This window comes from Caloenas nicobarica, chromosome 10, assembly GCF_036013445.1.
Source record: "Caloenas nicobarica isolate bCalNic1 chromosome 10, bCalNic1.hap1, whole genome shotgun sequence".
Classification (NCBI taxonomy): Eukaryota; Metazoa; Chordata; class Aves; order Columbiformes; family Columbidae; genus Caloenas; species Caloenas nicobarica.
Genome location: NC_088254.1, coordinates 6,215,102 through 6,229,073, shown reverse-complemented (window position 1 = coordinate 6,229,073; position 13,972 = coordinate 6,215,102). Strand labels below are relative to the sequence as shown.

The 13,972-nt window shown below is 36.7% G+C and overlaps 1 protein-coding gene across 3 annotated transcripts in view; it reads right to left on the bottom strand.

Moving 5' to 3' along the window:
- Positions 1–255: 255 nt before the first annotated feature.
- VPS13C (vacuolar protein sorting 13 homolog C) overlaps positions 256–13,972 on the bottom strand; it is a 93,957-nt gene continuing 80,240 nt past the window's right edge. For 2 of the 3 annotated variants that reach the window (XM_065641992.1, XM_065641994.1), the window contains 6 exons: positions 13,786–13,909; positions 12,968–13,082; positions 8,013–8,104; positions 6,662–6,785; positions 6,319–6,402; positions 1,893–3,544 (listed from right to left, as the gene is read on the bottom strand). In XM_065641992.1, the coding sequence (XP_065498064.1) occupies positions 3,443–3,544; positions 6,319–6,402; positions 6,662–6,785; positions 8,013–8,104; positions 12,968–13,082; positions 13,786–13,909 (641 nt within the window). In that variant the 3' untranslated portion in view covers positions 1,893–3,442. Of the gene's footprint in view, positions 1,350–1,892; positions 3,545–6,318; positions 6,403–6,661; positions 6,786–8,012; positions 8,105–12,967; positions 13,083–13,785; positions 13,910–13,972 lie in introns of those variants that run through there. The other variant, XM_065641993.1, reaches the window with a different exon arrangement.

The window sequence follows — 13,972 nt, the reverse complement described above, 5'->3', positions numbered from 1 at the left end:
GTGTGAAAACTTACTAGTCTCCAGATCAGACATAAATTCAATTAAAATTAAAGTAAAAAAACCTCTCCCAAAAGGCCCACAGTTAAGTAGAATTGATAGCAGCACCTGCCTGTGAAGAACCACATATATCCATCATCAATTCCAGAAGTTCTCATGTCTTTTTTTAACATTAGATTGTTCTAAAATCATAACCAAAAGCACATTTTTTACATGAAACAGTTTTATTTTATTATCATTTTCTGCTACTGTCCTTTAAAATGGTTACTAGGTTGAGACAGATCTACATTAAGGACCTACTGCTCTCTGCCTAGGAAGCAACTGAGCATGCTGAGGGATGGGGAAGGGCATGACAGCATGGACTGAGAAAGTTTCAGAAAGAAGCCTACAGCTCAAGCAGGAGACTGAGAAAACACTCACAAGGACTAAACACCCATCAGGCCTTATTAACAACAACAACGAAAAAAAAAGCCAGAGAAACCTATGACAAGCCAGAAATCAATGGAGTAACTGATGGGCAAAGACCCAGGCCCGACCTAAATGCTTGGAGTTCTAACTAACAAGTAAAAAAGTAAAAAAATAAAAAATTCTGGGAAGTCATTGTAAGGAAAGGTCTAGTAAGATCTCAGCAGTTTGGCCAACTTGTGTGCTCAGTAATACTGAAACTCTAGAGCTTCATAGAAACATAAAATCTTAAAGGTATGGGAAATCTCTTGGTTAACCGACAAAAAAAACCCAAAAAACAAAAAACCACCACCAAACCCACAAACAACTACTTTGAAAAAGCTCTTTCACTTTACCTTGCAGTACCTGGTTGAAATTCATCAGTGAAGAGCGTCTGAAAAGGCACTCTACCCCAACAATGCCTCATTCCTACAGATCATGTAAACACCATTGAATTCTGCAATTGCTTTTACGCTGGCTGTATGATTAGGGCCTAGACAAGCGACTCTGCTTGTGCCTTAACTCCTTCAGCCAGCACTTCAAGACGATGCACCAGCTTAAGGAGATGGGCAGAAAGGGAACGGGGAAAGAGTTGCCAACGTCAGAGGCCAAAGCTGAGGTACGGCCAACAGCATCTGCAGCCAGAGAGACTGAAGCAATGCAAAAGGCTGGATATAAAACAAGAGTAAAGATGGAAGAATTCTTGGTAAAATGGAACAGAACACCTGTGGAAAGCACAAGACAAGCATTGGAAACCTATTGGTCTCAAACTTCTGTCTTCACTTAAGCAAAAAAAGGCCTTTCTTAGCAAATGATCTCTCATGTCCTCTTGAGTGCTTGATCCAAGTAGTAAAGAAGGTTGTTCATTACTTCTTCAGCGCCAGTTCAAATTCGGTTAGCAACTCAAACTGCAAAGACATGCATTTCAAAATAAAAAATTGTTCGAAAGAAACCTACTGCTTCTTCAGACTATTTTAAATTGTACCTAATCACATAAAGAGTGAGAAAATAGAGTATCTACTGTTTACGATTCAAGCCAGAAAGTTTACAAATAAGAATAAGTACAGAAGTGAATCAAGTAGAAGACTGGAGTCAGGAATGTGGCATCAGAATTGGTTTAAGCTCCAATTCTCCACCTCACAAAAGGCACATGGTACCGTCCAAACATGCACATAGAGCGGACTAAAGTGAAATCTATTTCCAACTATGACTTAAGAGGCAGCACACATACAACTATCTCTTACATGCCAGACGCCAAGCTGGAGGAAACACTGGGCTGCAGAAAGTTCTTCTGCAGTACACTAGTACTCCAATAATTTTTTCCGTATAGTGCCAGTGATGTGGCAAACCAACAGCATATTAGGTATTGTGGAAGCAACAACACTTAAAACCATAGCACAAATAATTGCATATAAAAATTTATTGACTTTTTTTTTTTAAATCAAGGGCTTGAAATACATACAACCTAGACAGCTAATTTAATGTTTGAGCAGATCTTTCTAGAAAATAGGTGATACCACAGAATTAAAGGTTGTACCACATTTTTTCTATTGTAGCAAGCCAGCCATATGCACGCAATGGCAATAAAATCATGTCTGCAGATGCTCTATAGAAGTTCTTTGTTTTGCATCTTACTTTCAAATTTTGTTGTGATTATAGGTACAGATTAAGAGTACATGTGTAGAATCCAGCAGTCTTCAAGTATAAAGAGAGTTTAAAAATCCAGGTATAGTTCTCATGATTGCTCTACTTACTGAATAGATCCGTGCAAGAATATTGCCATTTTTACTCATTAAGGTCATATCTATAGCTATTATCTAGTGCAAAATTAAAAACCCCAGAAATCATTCTTTCCAAGGGAAGTAAGTTGGAAAGAGTGAATTTTTGTAAGTATTTGCACTTTATATCTTATTTGAGAGCCTAAGACTGACAGCAAGAGCCCTCACTTGACTGATCAGTGAACTAAAACCTGCTTGGTTATTTAGTCCTTGACACAGACAGATACTAATTTACGTGCCCAGTGTAAAGAATTCAAGCTGTCTCAGTGAAGCTCGTGGGATTATTCATACCATTAAGAGCTAGGCATTTACTCTAAATGTCCTTAAATATCTTGCTAAACTGAAGGCTAATAACAGTCTTGAGGAAGAGACACTGCAAAAAAATATTCCATCAGAAATTACTTTTAGGTTAATGAGATGGCACTCTTCCGGTGGAGTAACTATACAATGAAATATGGAAAGCTAATTACTTTGATTTAAGCTTTTGCGATACAATGCTGTGTAAAAGCAGTGTGGTGTTCCCTCCTAGAGAAGTCTTTAAGCTACAACAATACAACCAAAACCATACACATACACGACAGGTGAATAATATTTTCCATTTTTAAAGTGCAAATTTTCATTTACATATAACTGACAACATTCCAAAGTAAACATTTCCAGACAACAACAGCCTATTTCTTTCACACATATTCATTCTTATGTTGCTCTAGTGCAGTATTTTCTAATGCCAAACAGACAGGGATTAAATTATAGCAGCTAAATTGTGTACACTTCTTTCTTAATCTAAAGAAAGAGTTGCCAAAATTTTTAACCAGTTTCAATCAGTACCATAAGAACTTCATTTTGCATAACACTAGAACCACAATTACTACCACCTGTCCATAAACTGTAAAGTGCAAATCAGATAACCACTTTATTTTGGAATCCATTTAAAAGAACTCCTGATATGAAAAAGGGCAGAAAAGAAAATTTCGCACCGGTAAACATTTTAGCATAAGTTGTGATTTTTAAACTTAAATGTGTATTTTAGAATAATGAACTTGATAGTTTTAGAAGGAGACATAGATTCTTAAAATAAAGTGTTCATGGCTGTTAACTTTGAAGGAAGTGAAGTTCTCAGATATTTTATCTTTACTTTCTGCACAATGCTTCTGTGCTGCTTCTAAACAATTTTAGGGATAAAATTGCATACCAAAGGTCAAACACGACAAATCCTGTCCTTATCAAGATAGTGTTAACGGTTTCTTCAACTGCAAAGATGCTTGCTTCACCAGCTTCTGTTGTTTTCTTGTTGCCTGGGCTTCCTGAATAGCGTAACAAATCCTCTGTAAATCAACATATTTAAAGAAAGAACATTTAAGCATGCAATCTGCAGTCTCCTTCCATACAATGCTACTAAAGACAGCTAATGCAACAAACATTAAAACCTACATATGCACTCGCTATTTTATGAGCCTTAAATTGGATATATAGCTCCTCATTCACATGCATTCAGAAAAGGTTTCAGTGATATTGCCAATCTACTCCAATTTTTCACACAAATGATGTTACTCACACTTAACTAGATAAACCTTTCTCAGGCAGCACCCCAACAGAAGTGACCTAATTTTAAACAGATAAACAAATGACAGTTCCACTACTATATGCTCTGGAGGCTTTCAAAGTCAGGCCATTTAAAGCTCCAGTATTAAACTCATGTCCAGTCAGCCAGTCTACACCACCGGGAACTGCAGCACGAACTTCTAACACACATACACCGTAAAACACCAGTTAGCATTTAAATAGCCATTTTACTTAAGTAATATTCACTAACACAAACATAACGGTGCGTTCCTTCTGGTTTTGCTGAATTTTTTATCTTATTGGGTCAAAGGTCTCTCAGAAAAATATACTGGTCAAGTACAGCAACACACTAGATCCATTAATGGGCAATATGTCAACTCTTGACATCCTCTGCTCCTGTTGCTACACACTGTTTATAGTAGAAGTTTAAATGCCACAAGAATAAGATCTTTTGAGGAAAATTTAGTATCAGGTGAAATCAACCAATATTTTATCTTCTAAATTAGACAGAAAAGTACTGAGAGCTTACAGCTACTAGATTCAGTCTGAGGTAAAGAGCCTCAGAAGAGAACTATGTTCAGGCCAAACAATGAGGTCTGCGTTATCATTATCTGGAAATCAACTAACATTAAGCATATTGTACATTATGCGTAAAATGTGTATATGTAATATTAACATAGTGATATATCTCTTGTCTGAGAAAATTAATGGCAATGTGATATGTGCAAATGCCTAGGGAAAAAACAACAACAAACAAAAAAACAAACACCAAAAAAACCCCAACAAAACACCGATACATACTGGGATAGCTTAGACGGTTATTCTGATTTTACCTGAGTAATTGCAGCATTTAGCGAAAGCTAAAGTGTTTGAAATGCTTGTGAAGGCTTTTTATCCATGACTTCAATAAAAATAAAACTCATTTATACAACAATGAATATTAAAATCAAGAATAAGTTAAGCTGGATGGAAAAATAATATGCATCAGGTATACCTCAAGTATTTAAAACACTTATGGATTTCTGATAATTCATGGAGACTGGGGAAAGATTCAGAGGACTGAAGAAGGACAAACCTAAATCCCTTCATTTGTTTTTTAGGGGAGACAGAAAGAATAAGGAAGCTACAGACAGTCTTAACCTGATCTTAAAGATGTTTGTTTCATGCACATAGAAAGGGCACCACAGAAGTCTTCACAGAAGTAACAATTACTTGTGAAGTGTACTTCGTTTGTGTTTTCCTATCAAATTGGTATAGTTTTACAAGTGGGATCTATGCAAAGCAAGGAGAGGCAAAATGAAGAGTAATACTGACAAAATCAAATAAACAAATCCATGGAAGAGAAATGGGTTGCAATTCAGAACAGAAAAAATTATTTTCAACGTATGCGTATCAGCACAAACTCTAATAAAAGAAATAGTAGTCAGGCAATAACATAAAAAAGAGAATTATAGAAGTATCCTTCTGGTATGGCCTGCATGTTTTGTACAATGTCCTAGACTTGGACATGACACTAAGATACAGACAAACTAAGAGGATTTAAATCATTTAACAAAAATGTGATTTGGAAGACATGCTGTACGAAAAAGCTGAATGAATTTTTTTCTTTAGGCAAGAGACAGTAAAGTAATATAGGCTTCCAGTAGATAAAGCAAGTGCCTCAAAATGGTAGCTTTTTTTTTTCCCCAGTCTAACCCATTCTTTTATAAGGCTTGATCAATTTAACAGAAGCAGTTTGGCCCCTCTTCTAATTCTAGCTGCTGACTTGCCATTTACTGGAGCTACAATTTCAAGCGTGCTTCCAAGATGCTGCGGATCTAACTGATTTAGCTTTTGGCATCAGGGCCAACTCCTCCTCTCTCACCATCTGATAAAGAAGTACAGTAAGGTGCATTGTTTCCTAGGTAAACTTTTCTACCGTTGAAATACTCCAGAATTTAAACAAAGCTGTAAGTTCAGCTTATTTGGGTTAGCTGTGAGACCCAACCCGCACAGAACAAAAGCTCCCAAAATAAATCAGCCTCTCCAGCATCAATACAAACAAACATTTAGAGATAAATGGTAGAAAATCCAGGTGTGGGCAAGGTGGGGGGCAGGAGGGAGGGAGGAGGAATCTAAGCAAACCTTTTCACACAAAGTAGACTTATTGGGTTAGTCCAGTGATCTTGAAATAATGAGGAGGCAGCAGAATGCAGAGTGTGTTGAATCCTGGAGACTATAATGAAACTTAACCTTGTACTTCAGGTATCTGAATTATTTTTCTTTAATGAGTTTTAATATATAAAACATAAGACTACGCAACTTCAACCTTAAATTACTGTTGCATATACTCTCTTGAATATTTCAGACTATCTTGTCTCATTGTTTTCCTGGTCAAACTCATTTTTCAACATGCAAGTACGGCACATGCTCCTCAGGCACAGCGGCCTATTCTATAACGGCTCTCTGAACGTTACCATTGTTTTTACATACCGAGTTTCGACAACTGTTAACAATATCAGAAGGAAAGAAGATGAAAGAAAAAAAGAGAATATACCATTGCTGCAGTTTTATCCTGAAGCTGAACTGTCTTGACACTTTCATGACCTGCACTGTCCCTCCTTTGGAACATCTTTTGATCCTGTTGGAGAGGGGAACAAAAAAGTACTTCAGGTGACTCACAAAACAAGAACACAGACTCTGCTACTTAAATGGCTTGAATGTCAACTTCAGGTTAGATTTCCATGTGGCCTCTGTCCAACCCAACTCCTACTTTAAAGAAAGAATAGGATTTACATGACATTAGTCCCACAGTTAGCAGTTCGAACCATAAATAAGTTAAGAGTATGTTTGGACCTCTAAATAGTGTTAAATAAAAAAAGTCGACACGCTTTTCTTACCAAAACATTTATTTTTAAAACGTTCGCTTCGTAGGAAGGACAGGATGTAAAATCTTCAAATAAGTAATCCCACTCCGCTGTTAAATGGCCTAAGATTTCCACTTCTTTTACACATATCAGTCTCCTGCTCAGAAGAAAACAGTTAATACTAAGTTTCTCCTGGGGACTAGAACCTTGTCAGGAAAACAAAATGAAGAAAATAAATTTGTTCAAGAAGGTATTTTCTATGTGGATTATAGCTATCCAGTCACAGTGGAACCAGGTTTCCTTAATATATATTCCAAGGTAATCCCTTTGTCCTGAAGGCACAGAGATGATCTATGATACAACATAGCATACACAGGCCACCCAGTCCTCCAAATCCAAACATTGTTCTAGAACTGGATACTAGAGGGGCTTCAGTTAATTCAACACAGGTCCTCAGAGCCAGACGAGGCTACTCAAACAGCGCGAAACGAGCTGCACAGTGACTCCAGTACTACTGGACTGACACGTGGCCAGTCGCTGCAGCTGCCAGCGAGCTCCGGGGTCTGCACACTAACACAAAAACAGGTGGCACTTTTGAATGGAGTTAAAGTAGAACTTTTAAGCATGTGCAGAAGAATTGACACAGAAGAAAAGTGCACATCTATCTCAACCTGCAAACAACTAAGTCATCTATCATTAATGGACTTATTCAGTATCTTAAAAAAGCTTGTTCAGCTGCAGCATGAATTTTCAGATGTGCTAGACATTATAAAACAAACATGGTGGGATGCCTCCCGGAGCCTCATGATGGATGAGTCTCTCTCATACATTCAGGCAAGGTGGAAATCAGCAACATTGGGGACACGGAGATCATAATCCCTGTGCTCCTTTTCGTTATCTGCATGTATTTAGCAGGTTTTGAGTCCTCAAACTGCATATTCAATACTAGTAACATTTTGCATTCTAAAAATTGTCTGATGAGTTTAATATTAATTTTCATACTCTTACAAAGAGTTAAGACTCCAGAGTATCCAGTAATTAACAAGATTATAAACATGTGCGTTATCAAAACATTGGTTTGACTACAAACACTTATTACAAGCTAATTTGAAAAATTAGAAACAAAGAGAAAAAGATATTCTTTCCCTCCAGTATGATGAAAGGTTCACTGACCTCAGAGTAGACTGCCTTTCTAAATTAGTATCTACTATTGACAGCATCACCATATTACATTTCCCATAAAGGAAACAAAACAAGTTATGAAAACAAGCAGGAAGAAAATGGATAAGGAAAGTTGTTGTGCAGGGAACAGCCATCGGTTTAGATGTCTAATCCCCAAGCTGAAACCAAGACAAGCCCTTAGGAAGCCTTCAAAACTTAATACCTATTGGTGACAATAAGGTTTGCTCTTCTGCCTCTTGGAAGTGCACAGTGGTATCGATAGCTCTCTTTTTCCAGTTTTCTGATGTGCAATTTCTGAAACAGAAATAGAACATAATTTGGGGGCTATAAAAAGTGAACTTACAGTGGTGTTTTCAATTGAAAAAAAAGCCTTTTAAGAAGTTACCTCGTTGAACGGATTCTTTAAGGTCAGGCTCTCCCAGTGCTCTCACTCCTGAAGCTGAGTCACTGAAAGGTCTGATCCATTCCACTCAAAAAGTGGAACATTGACACCGCGGTATCAGACTATTTCCTCAGATTTAATTTCCTTTCTGTACTAACAATTCCTTAGTAATGTTCACTCTGTTACACCCCATGCTGCAGACTTGATTCAAGAGTGAAAATCCAGCAACATTACCTCTAAAGGCCGCAGCACATGATCCAGACCCCTAGAAATAAACTACCAAGTTACAAATAGTCAATGCACCTCAAGCTTGGGCTTCTGAAGTGGTGAATGGGCATACCTATTCAACATCCAAAAAAAGAACGTATCCTTGTAAAGATACATTTCCTTCTATATTTCCATAGCTGGATCTATAAAACTGGTAACATGACAACAGAAGGTAAACTTGACTCCACATTTATCTGTCTATGGTCAGCCACTCAGGCAAAGAACTCTATATTGTTTAAGTAACATAAATGATTGTTCATCAACACAGCTTACATCAGAATCAATTAAAAGAGGCTTCGACATTTATGTTTGCATTTTATTTTCATATATTTAAAAGTTGAACAAATGTCTTAAAGCAGCATCATACATTGCAATCAACCCCAAAAATCCTTTAAGCTCAAAAGTGGATTAAGATTCCCAAGTGATGCGACGTTTTGGAAAACATTTTAATTCAGCATTTTCCAGCAACTAAAAATATAGGGTCCACATCCTCTATAAAAAAATATCACTTTCTGACCATCTTAAAAATTTCTGAAAACTGTAAAACAGACGTGACAGGAAAATAAGAATGCCACTAAAAGACTGCTTATCTCAAAGTCTCTTCAAAACATCAGAAGAAAGATGGCAGCATATGACTAAAATGAAAATATGAGCTCACATTTTATACCTGAACCACAGCTACTTGAACAGCAAGTAAAAGTTAAAGAAATACAAAACCTACCACCATGTAAGACTGCAACTCAAAGGCTGCTATCCATATTCTGAATCTTTTTGCTGGATGTGTAGTAATGAGACTTGCCACATTTTTAAACAGATTTATTCATAAGCATTCTCCTCTATTAAAAACTTAAAGCTTTGGAGAGAAAGCCTGTTTCTTGTAACTTCAGAAACAATCCCAATAGTATTTTTAGATCTTACATGCAGTATGTTACTAAAGTAAGAGCTCCCTCCCACTGAGCTCTGTGCCTACGAGATGCAATATTTCTCAGAGCTATTCTCGATATACCTGATAGACGTCAGCACAATGGTGGTGGCTTTATGTAAAGAGGGAGTTGCACTTGATGCAAATTACTCCATGATCTGCACACTCGTAAAATTCAGGCGTCTTTATCAAAAGCTTGTATTTTTATAAGAACATCAGAGCACTTTGAAGAAGTTCTACTCATACTTGCTTTGCATATAAATTAAAGAACCAATGTAAATTTACACAGCAGCACAGCGACTCAACCAGAAATAGAATTTGCACATTCTCAGAACCGAGGGTAGTATTCCCTCTGCCACGCAACACTGTCTCACGACCATGTCTCAATTATTCAAGAAGTATTCTGCATTCTTTATAAAGCTCCATGCTTTAACTGGGAAATGAAACAAAGTAACACCACAGACACTGAATAATGTAGGAACTGCATCATGTCAAACCCTAAGTGCTGGGGTGAGGAGAGTCCTCACCAGAGCAGGCAGCAGTACCTGCATATTGAAAGACAAAGACTAACAAAGCCAAAGGCTCATTACCTGTTCTAGCAAATCTCATCAACTACAAACGCTCCTCATACAAAGGTTAAAACTCATGAGAATCTTCCTTGGAAAATGGTTCTCCTAAAGTTGCCCTATTTGTTCTTCGATTTCTCCAGCTATACACACTATGTATTTACGTTTAACAAAATGCATTCTATGCTATTAAGCCTCACTGCATGAGTAAAGACACGGCCTGCAAGATGTCAAATCTGACTTTTGAGGTTTTGAACCGACTGAGCAGATCCCTATATAGCCCCTATACATTAGAACCAGTGCTTGTAGCAAAACGCACTGGATGAACAAGTTCACACACGTGACCTGATCTACTCCATCTGGCTACTGTCCCCATTCTGCACAGAAAAAACTACCTCGTCCTTTAAAACCTACATAATGCTCCTCCTAAACTGAGCTCTAACATCTGCCAATGTCTAGATTTCACACAGGAGTATTTAAGTGAAACAATTTTTTCCAACCACTGGATAGTATTGAGGCATCCATTCCTTAAGGAAACCTTACAAGGCTTCAACCTTGTAAGCTATATTTATTTTAAAGGGACACACACACTATAGTTAGTTAAAATAGGGTAAGGATCCTGATTAAACTGCTTGTAACGTTAGGTCAAAACTGCATCAAAAAATAAACAGCACTAATACCTATAAGTTGAGGTATTTGGGATTAAATTTGTAAACGCATATAAAACTGACTTTGACACATCTTGCTTGTTAAACGTCCTGTTTCCTGCAAACACATTGTTCCCCTCTTCCTCATAATTTACACTAGGAAACAAAACCTTCCCAACACTAAACTCTAGCATAATAATCAAAATCAGTTCGGAGAAAAAACCAAACAAAACAAAACCCACGACACCACCAAAACCAAGAAACCACACGTGAATTCAACTAGATGACTTCTGAAAAGAAGAAACCGTGTTTAGTGAACTATACAAAAGATTAATTCTTGGTCGGTATACAATTCCAATCTATACCATTTAGATCCAAGAAAAATACAAATATCAGACATGCAGGAACTGCATAATATCTAGTTTTTCCTGTTAATTGTACTACCTTTTCCTTTTTGATAGATGGAAAAAATATAGTGAAAAAAAACCCCTCACTACATGAAGAAATTTGGTTCTCTTAGTATATGACAACTTAATTTCACTGAATTAGTTATTCATAAAATAAAAATTCACCAGAAGTTTTATTTTAAAAAATAATTTTAAATTTTAAAAGTTGACTATTGACCACTAAATTCTAAAAAGGCATTAGCAGCAGAGACATGTCCTGCTCAATGTTTTTTTATATACGACAGGTAATTTGCTCTGAGGACAGCTTCTTAATTTATGAGATTTTGTATTAGAAATTAAATTTGTGGCATCACTTAATTTATAAATGTATTTTTAATTAATTTTTTACATATATGTAAATTCATGTTAACGGCTGGAAGTTCACATTTAAGTCTGCTGAACAGCAAAGCCCCAGAAGATTCTGTGAATGAAACCAGAGTCAACTGAGCTGGCTATATCTTCTAATTGAGAAAATTTCATAAAGTAGTAGTAGTAGCTTGAAGGGGTAGTGGTTCATCAGATGTACAAATGACAGGCCGATGGCATATTACAGAAATCACAAATACAAGTTTTCTGAGCATTTATATGGAAAAAATATTTCTATATCATGAAACTATAAGCATTTTCACCGAAGAAAACTCCATTCAGTATCACTATTTAAATTTTGCACTAGTTTCAAAATGTTGCTCTCTCCCTTCTTCCGCAGCCCTAGTTCTAAGAGAACATTTATAAAAGAATGAACTCAGCATCTACACTACCATGATTTTTTTTTTCCAAGTGCCTTCTGTTGTTGCCATTCATATGGAGCTAAGCATCCTTCAAAAAAACCAATATACAGGAAACAAACCTTCCCTGGGTCTCTCACCTTACTAAACACACCAAGTCTTACTGAAAATGGTTAAGTTTGTTCATTTGTTTCTTTTCATGAAACACTGTTTTATTCAATTGCTACACAGAAGAGACATGACTGAAGGGGAGAGGACACATTAAATGCAATCATGCCCTTAATCTAAATGCTTAAGGCAGATAAAAGACCGCGACATAAATAGAACAGAAATATGGAAAATGTTTACTCCGTTATTCCAGTTCTTGCTGCGTATGCCAGGAAAGAAAGAGAAATAAGAGAAACATTAGAAATAGAATAGAAAATAACTATTAAAAACAAGAAGGAAGTAGCAAATATGCAAGTTTTGGTCTTAAAACGTTAATGTAGACAGTTATTTTACTCTAGCTTTTTTTGCAACAAAATAAGCATTTTAAGGTAAGTTTTAAGAATGTGAAGGCTGAAATACAAATTAACTGGATTCTGATTATCTAGGACTTGGCAACCACTGTTATTCATCTTCCATATGTTAGCCACATCCAGATGCAGAAGCAGACTGAATGTCCACAAATGCCTGTAGCTGTGATGTAGTGCTATTAAAAGCAATATCAAAAGGTGCTATTCTGAGAATTCACACAGTTTTTTAAACTGCTGATACCACATAGAAAGAGTTTCTGTAGTTATGTTATATGCCAAACAATTCAAGCTCTATTCATTGTATTTAAAAGTTGCTTAGTTTGTAAACCAGACTCAGCTTTGTTATAAAGCAAAATATTAGAACTGAGGATCAAAATGTTTTTCTTGTTTCCACATATTCAAATCTTAATCCTACTACCTCCTTCCAGAGCATGAGATAAGCAATTACAGAACATAATGTGCAGAAGATACATGTAACAGCAATACTGCAGTTTTCTTGTTGCATTCAGTTTCCTACAAGCACTGGGTCTCCTCTGCCACACACGTTTGCCTTATGAAATAGGCTGGGGCAAATTTTTACTACAGATCACAACTGCCACAGATCCCTGGCAGGTTTTTTGTAACACAATCCTTTATGGAACCCAGCAGTTAAGAGAATTTTAACTGTATTTAAAAAGCAAGTCATACCTCAAATAAATCATAACCCTCAGCTTCCACCCTATTGTATGGCCGGATGATGCCATCTTCATGAATGAAACGTGGAGGACGGAGATTAGATACCTCTTCTGTTGATTCTGCCACCCTGCCAGAGACAGTGGAACAGTATTCCGGTAAGTTTACTACAGTTCTGAGTTTCACCAATTTATCTTTAAAAAGTCACCCTTCATTTGCCACATATCCCAGTTACACTTCCTAGGCACCCTACAGAAACAAAGAGTAGAGACATACTGCTAGTAATAAATTCAAAGTAACATTAGCCAAATAGACAGCTACAGAATAACTTGGAGTTTACTCCCAACCATGGATAATTTACTAAGGGTTCTCCTGTTTATTAACACACTTTCCAAAGGTCCCCTTTAAAACACAAAAAGTCCCTGATGTGCACTGCTAACCACATTTCAAACTGAAAAGTTTCTCTCAAAAAGTTTCAAGTCTATTTTTTTACATTCAGTTTAAATTATATTTAGATATTTGCTTTCAGCAGTACACAAACCTACCTCAGAAGCAAAATTTACACATAATCTTTCAACTATTTGCTGATCAGGGAGGGAGTAAAGGGAGAAAACGGACAAGTTATCATCTATCTGAACTACAACACTGGAAGACGAATTCTGAAGCAGTGATTTCCAAAGATCATCAAAAAATACATTCATTACAGGCTACTGGACATCTCTCGGCCCCTGCATATTGTATTTAACACAAATAATTATGTCACTATTGGACCATTTTACCAACTGATATCCAACATCTGGACAGTACTTCAAAACATCCTCTTGACACTTTACCTTTGAATTCCCTGGAAGGTGCTGCTCGCCATGTCTACGATGCCACTTGTTGGGCGGGCTACCACTCCTACAAGCCCCTTTCCAACTCCTTTAAAGAATCCAGCTGCACCTTCTTTTTTAGCCCCTTTAAAAGAAAATGAACAGAAAAAGAAATTGTTTTAATGACCTCCTTGAAGCCATTAACCAA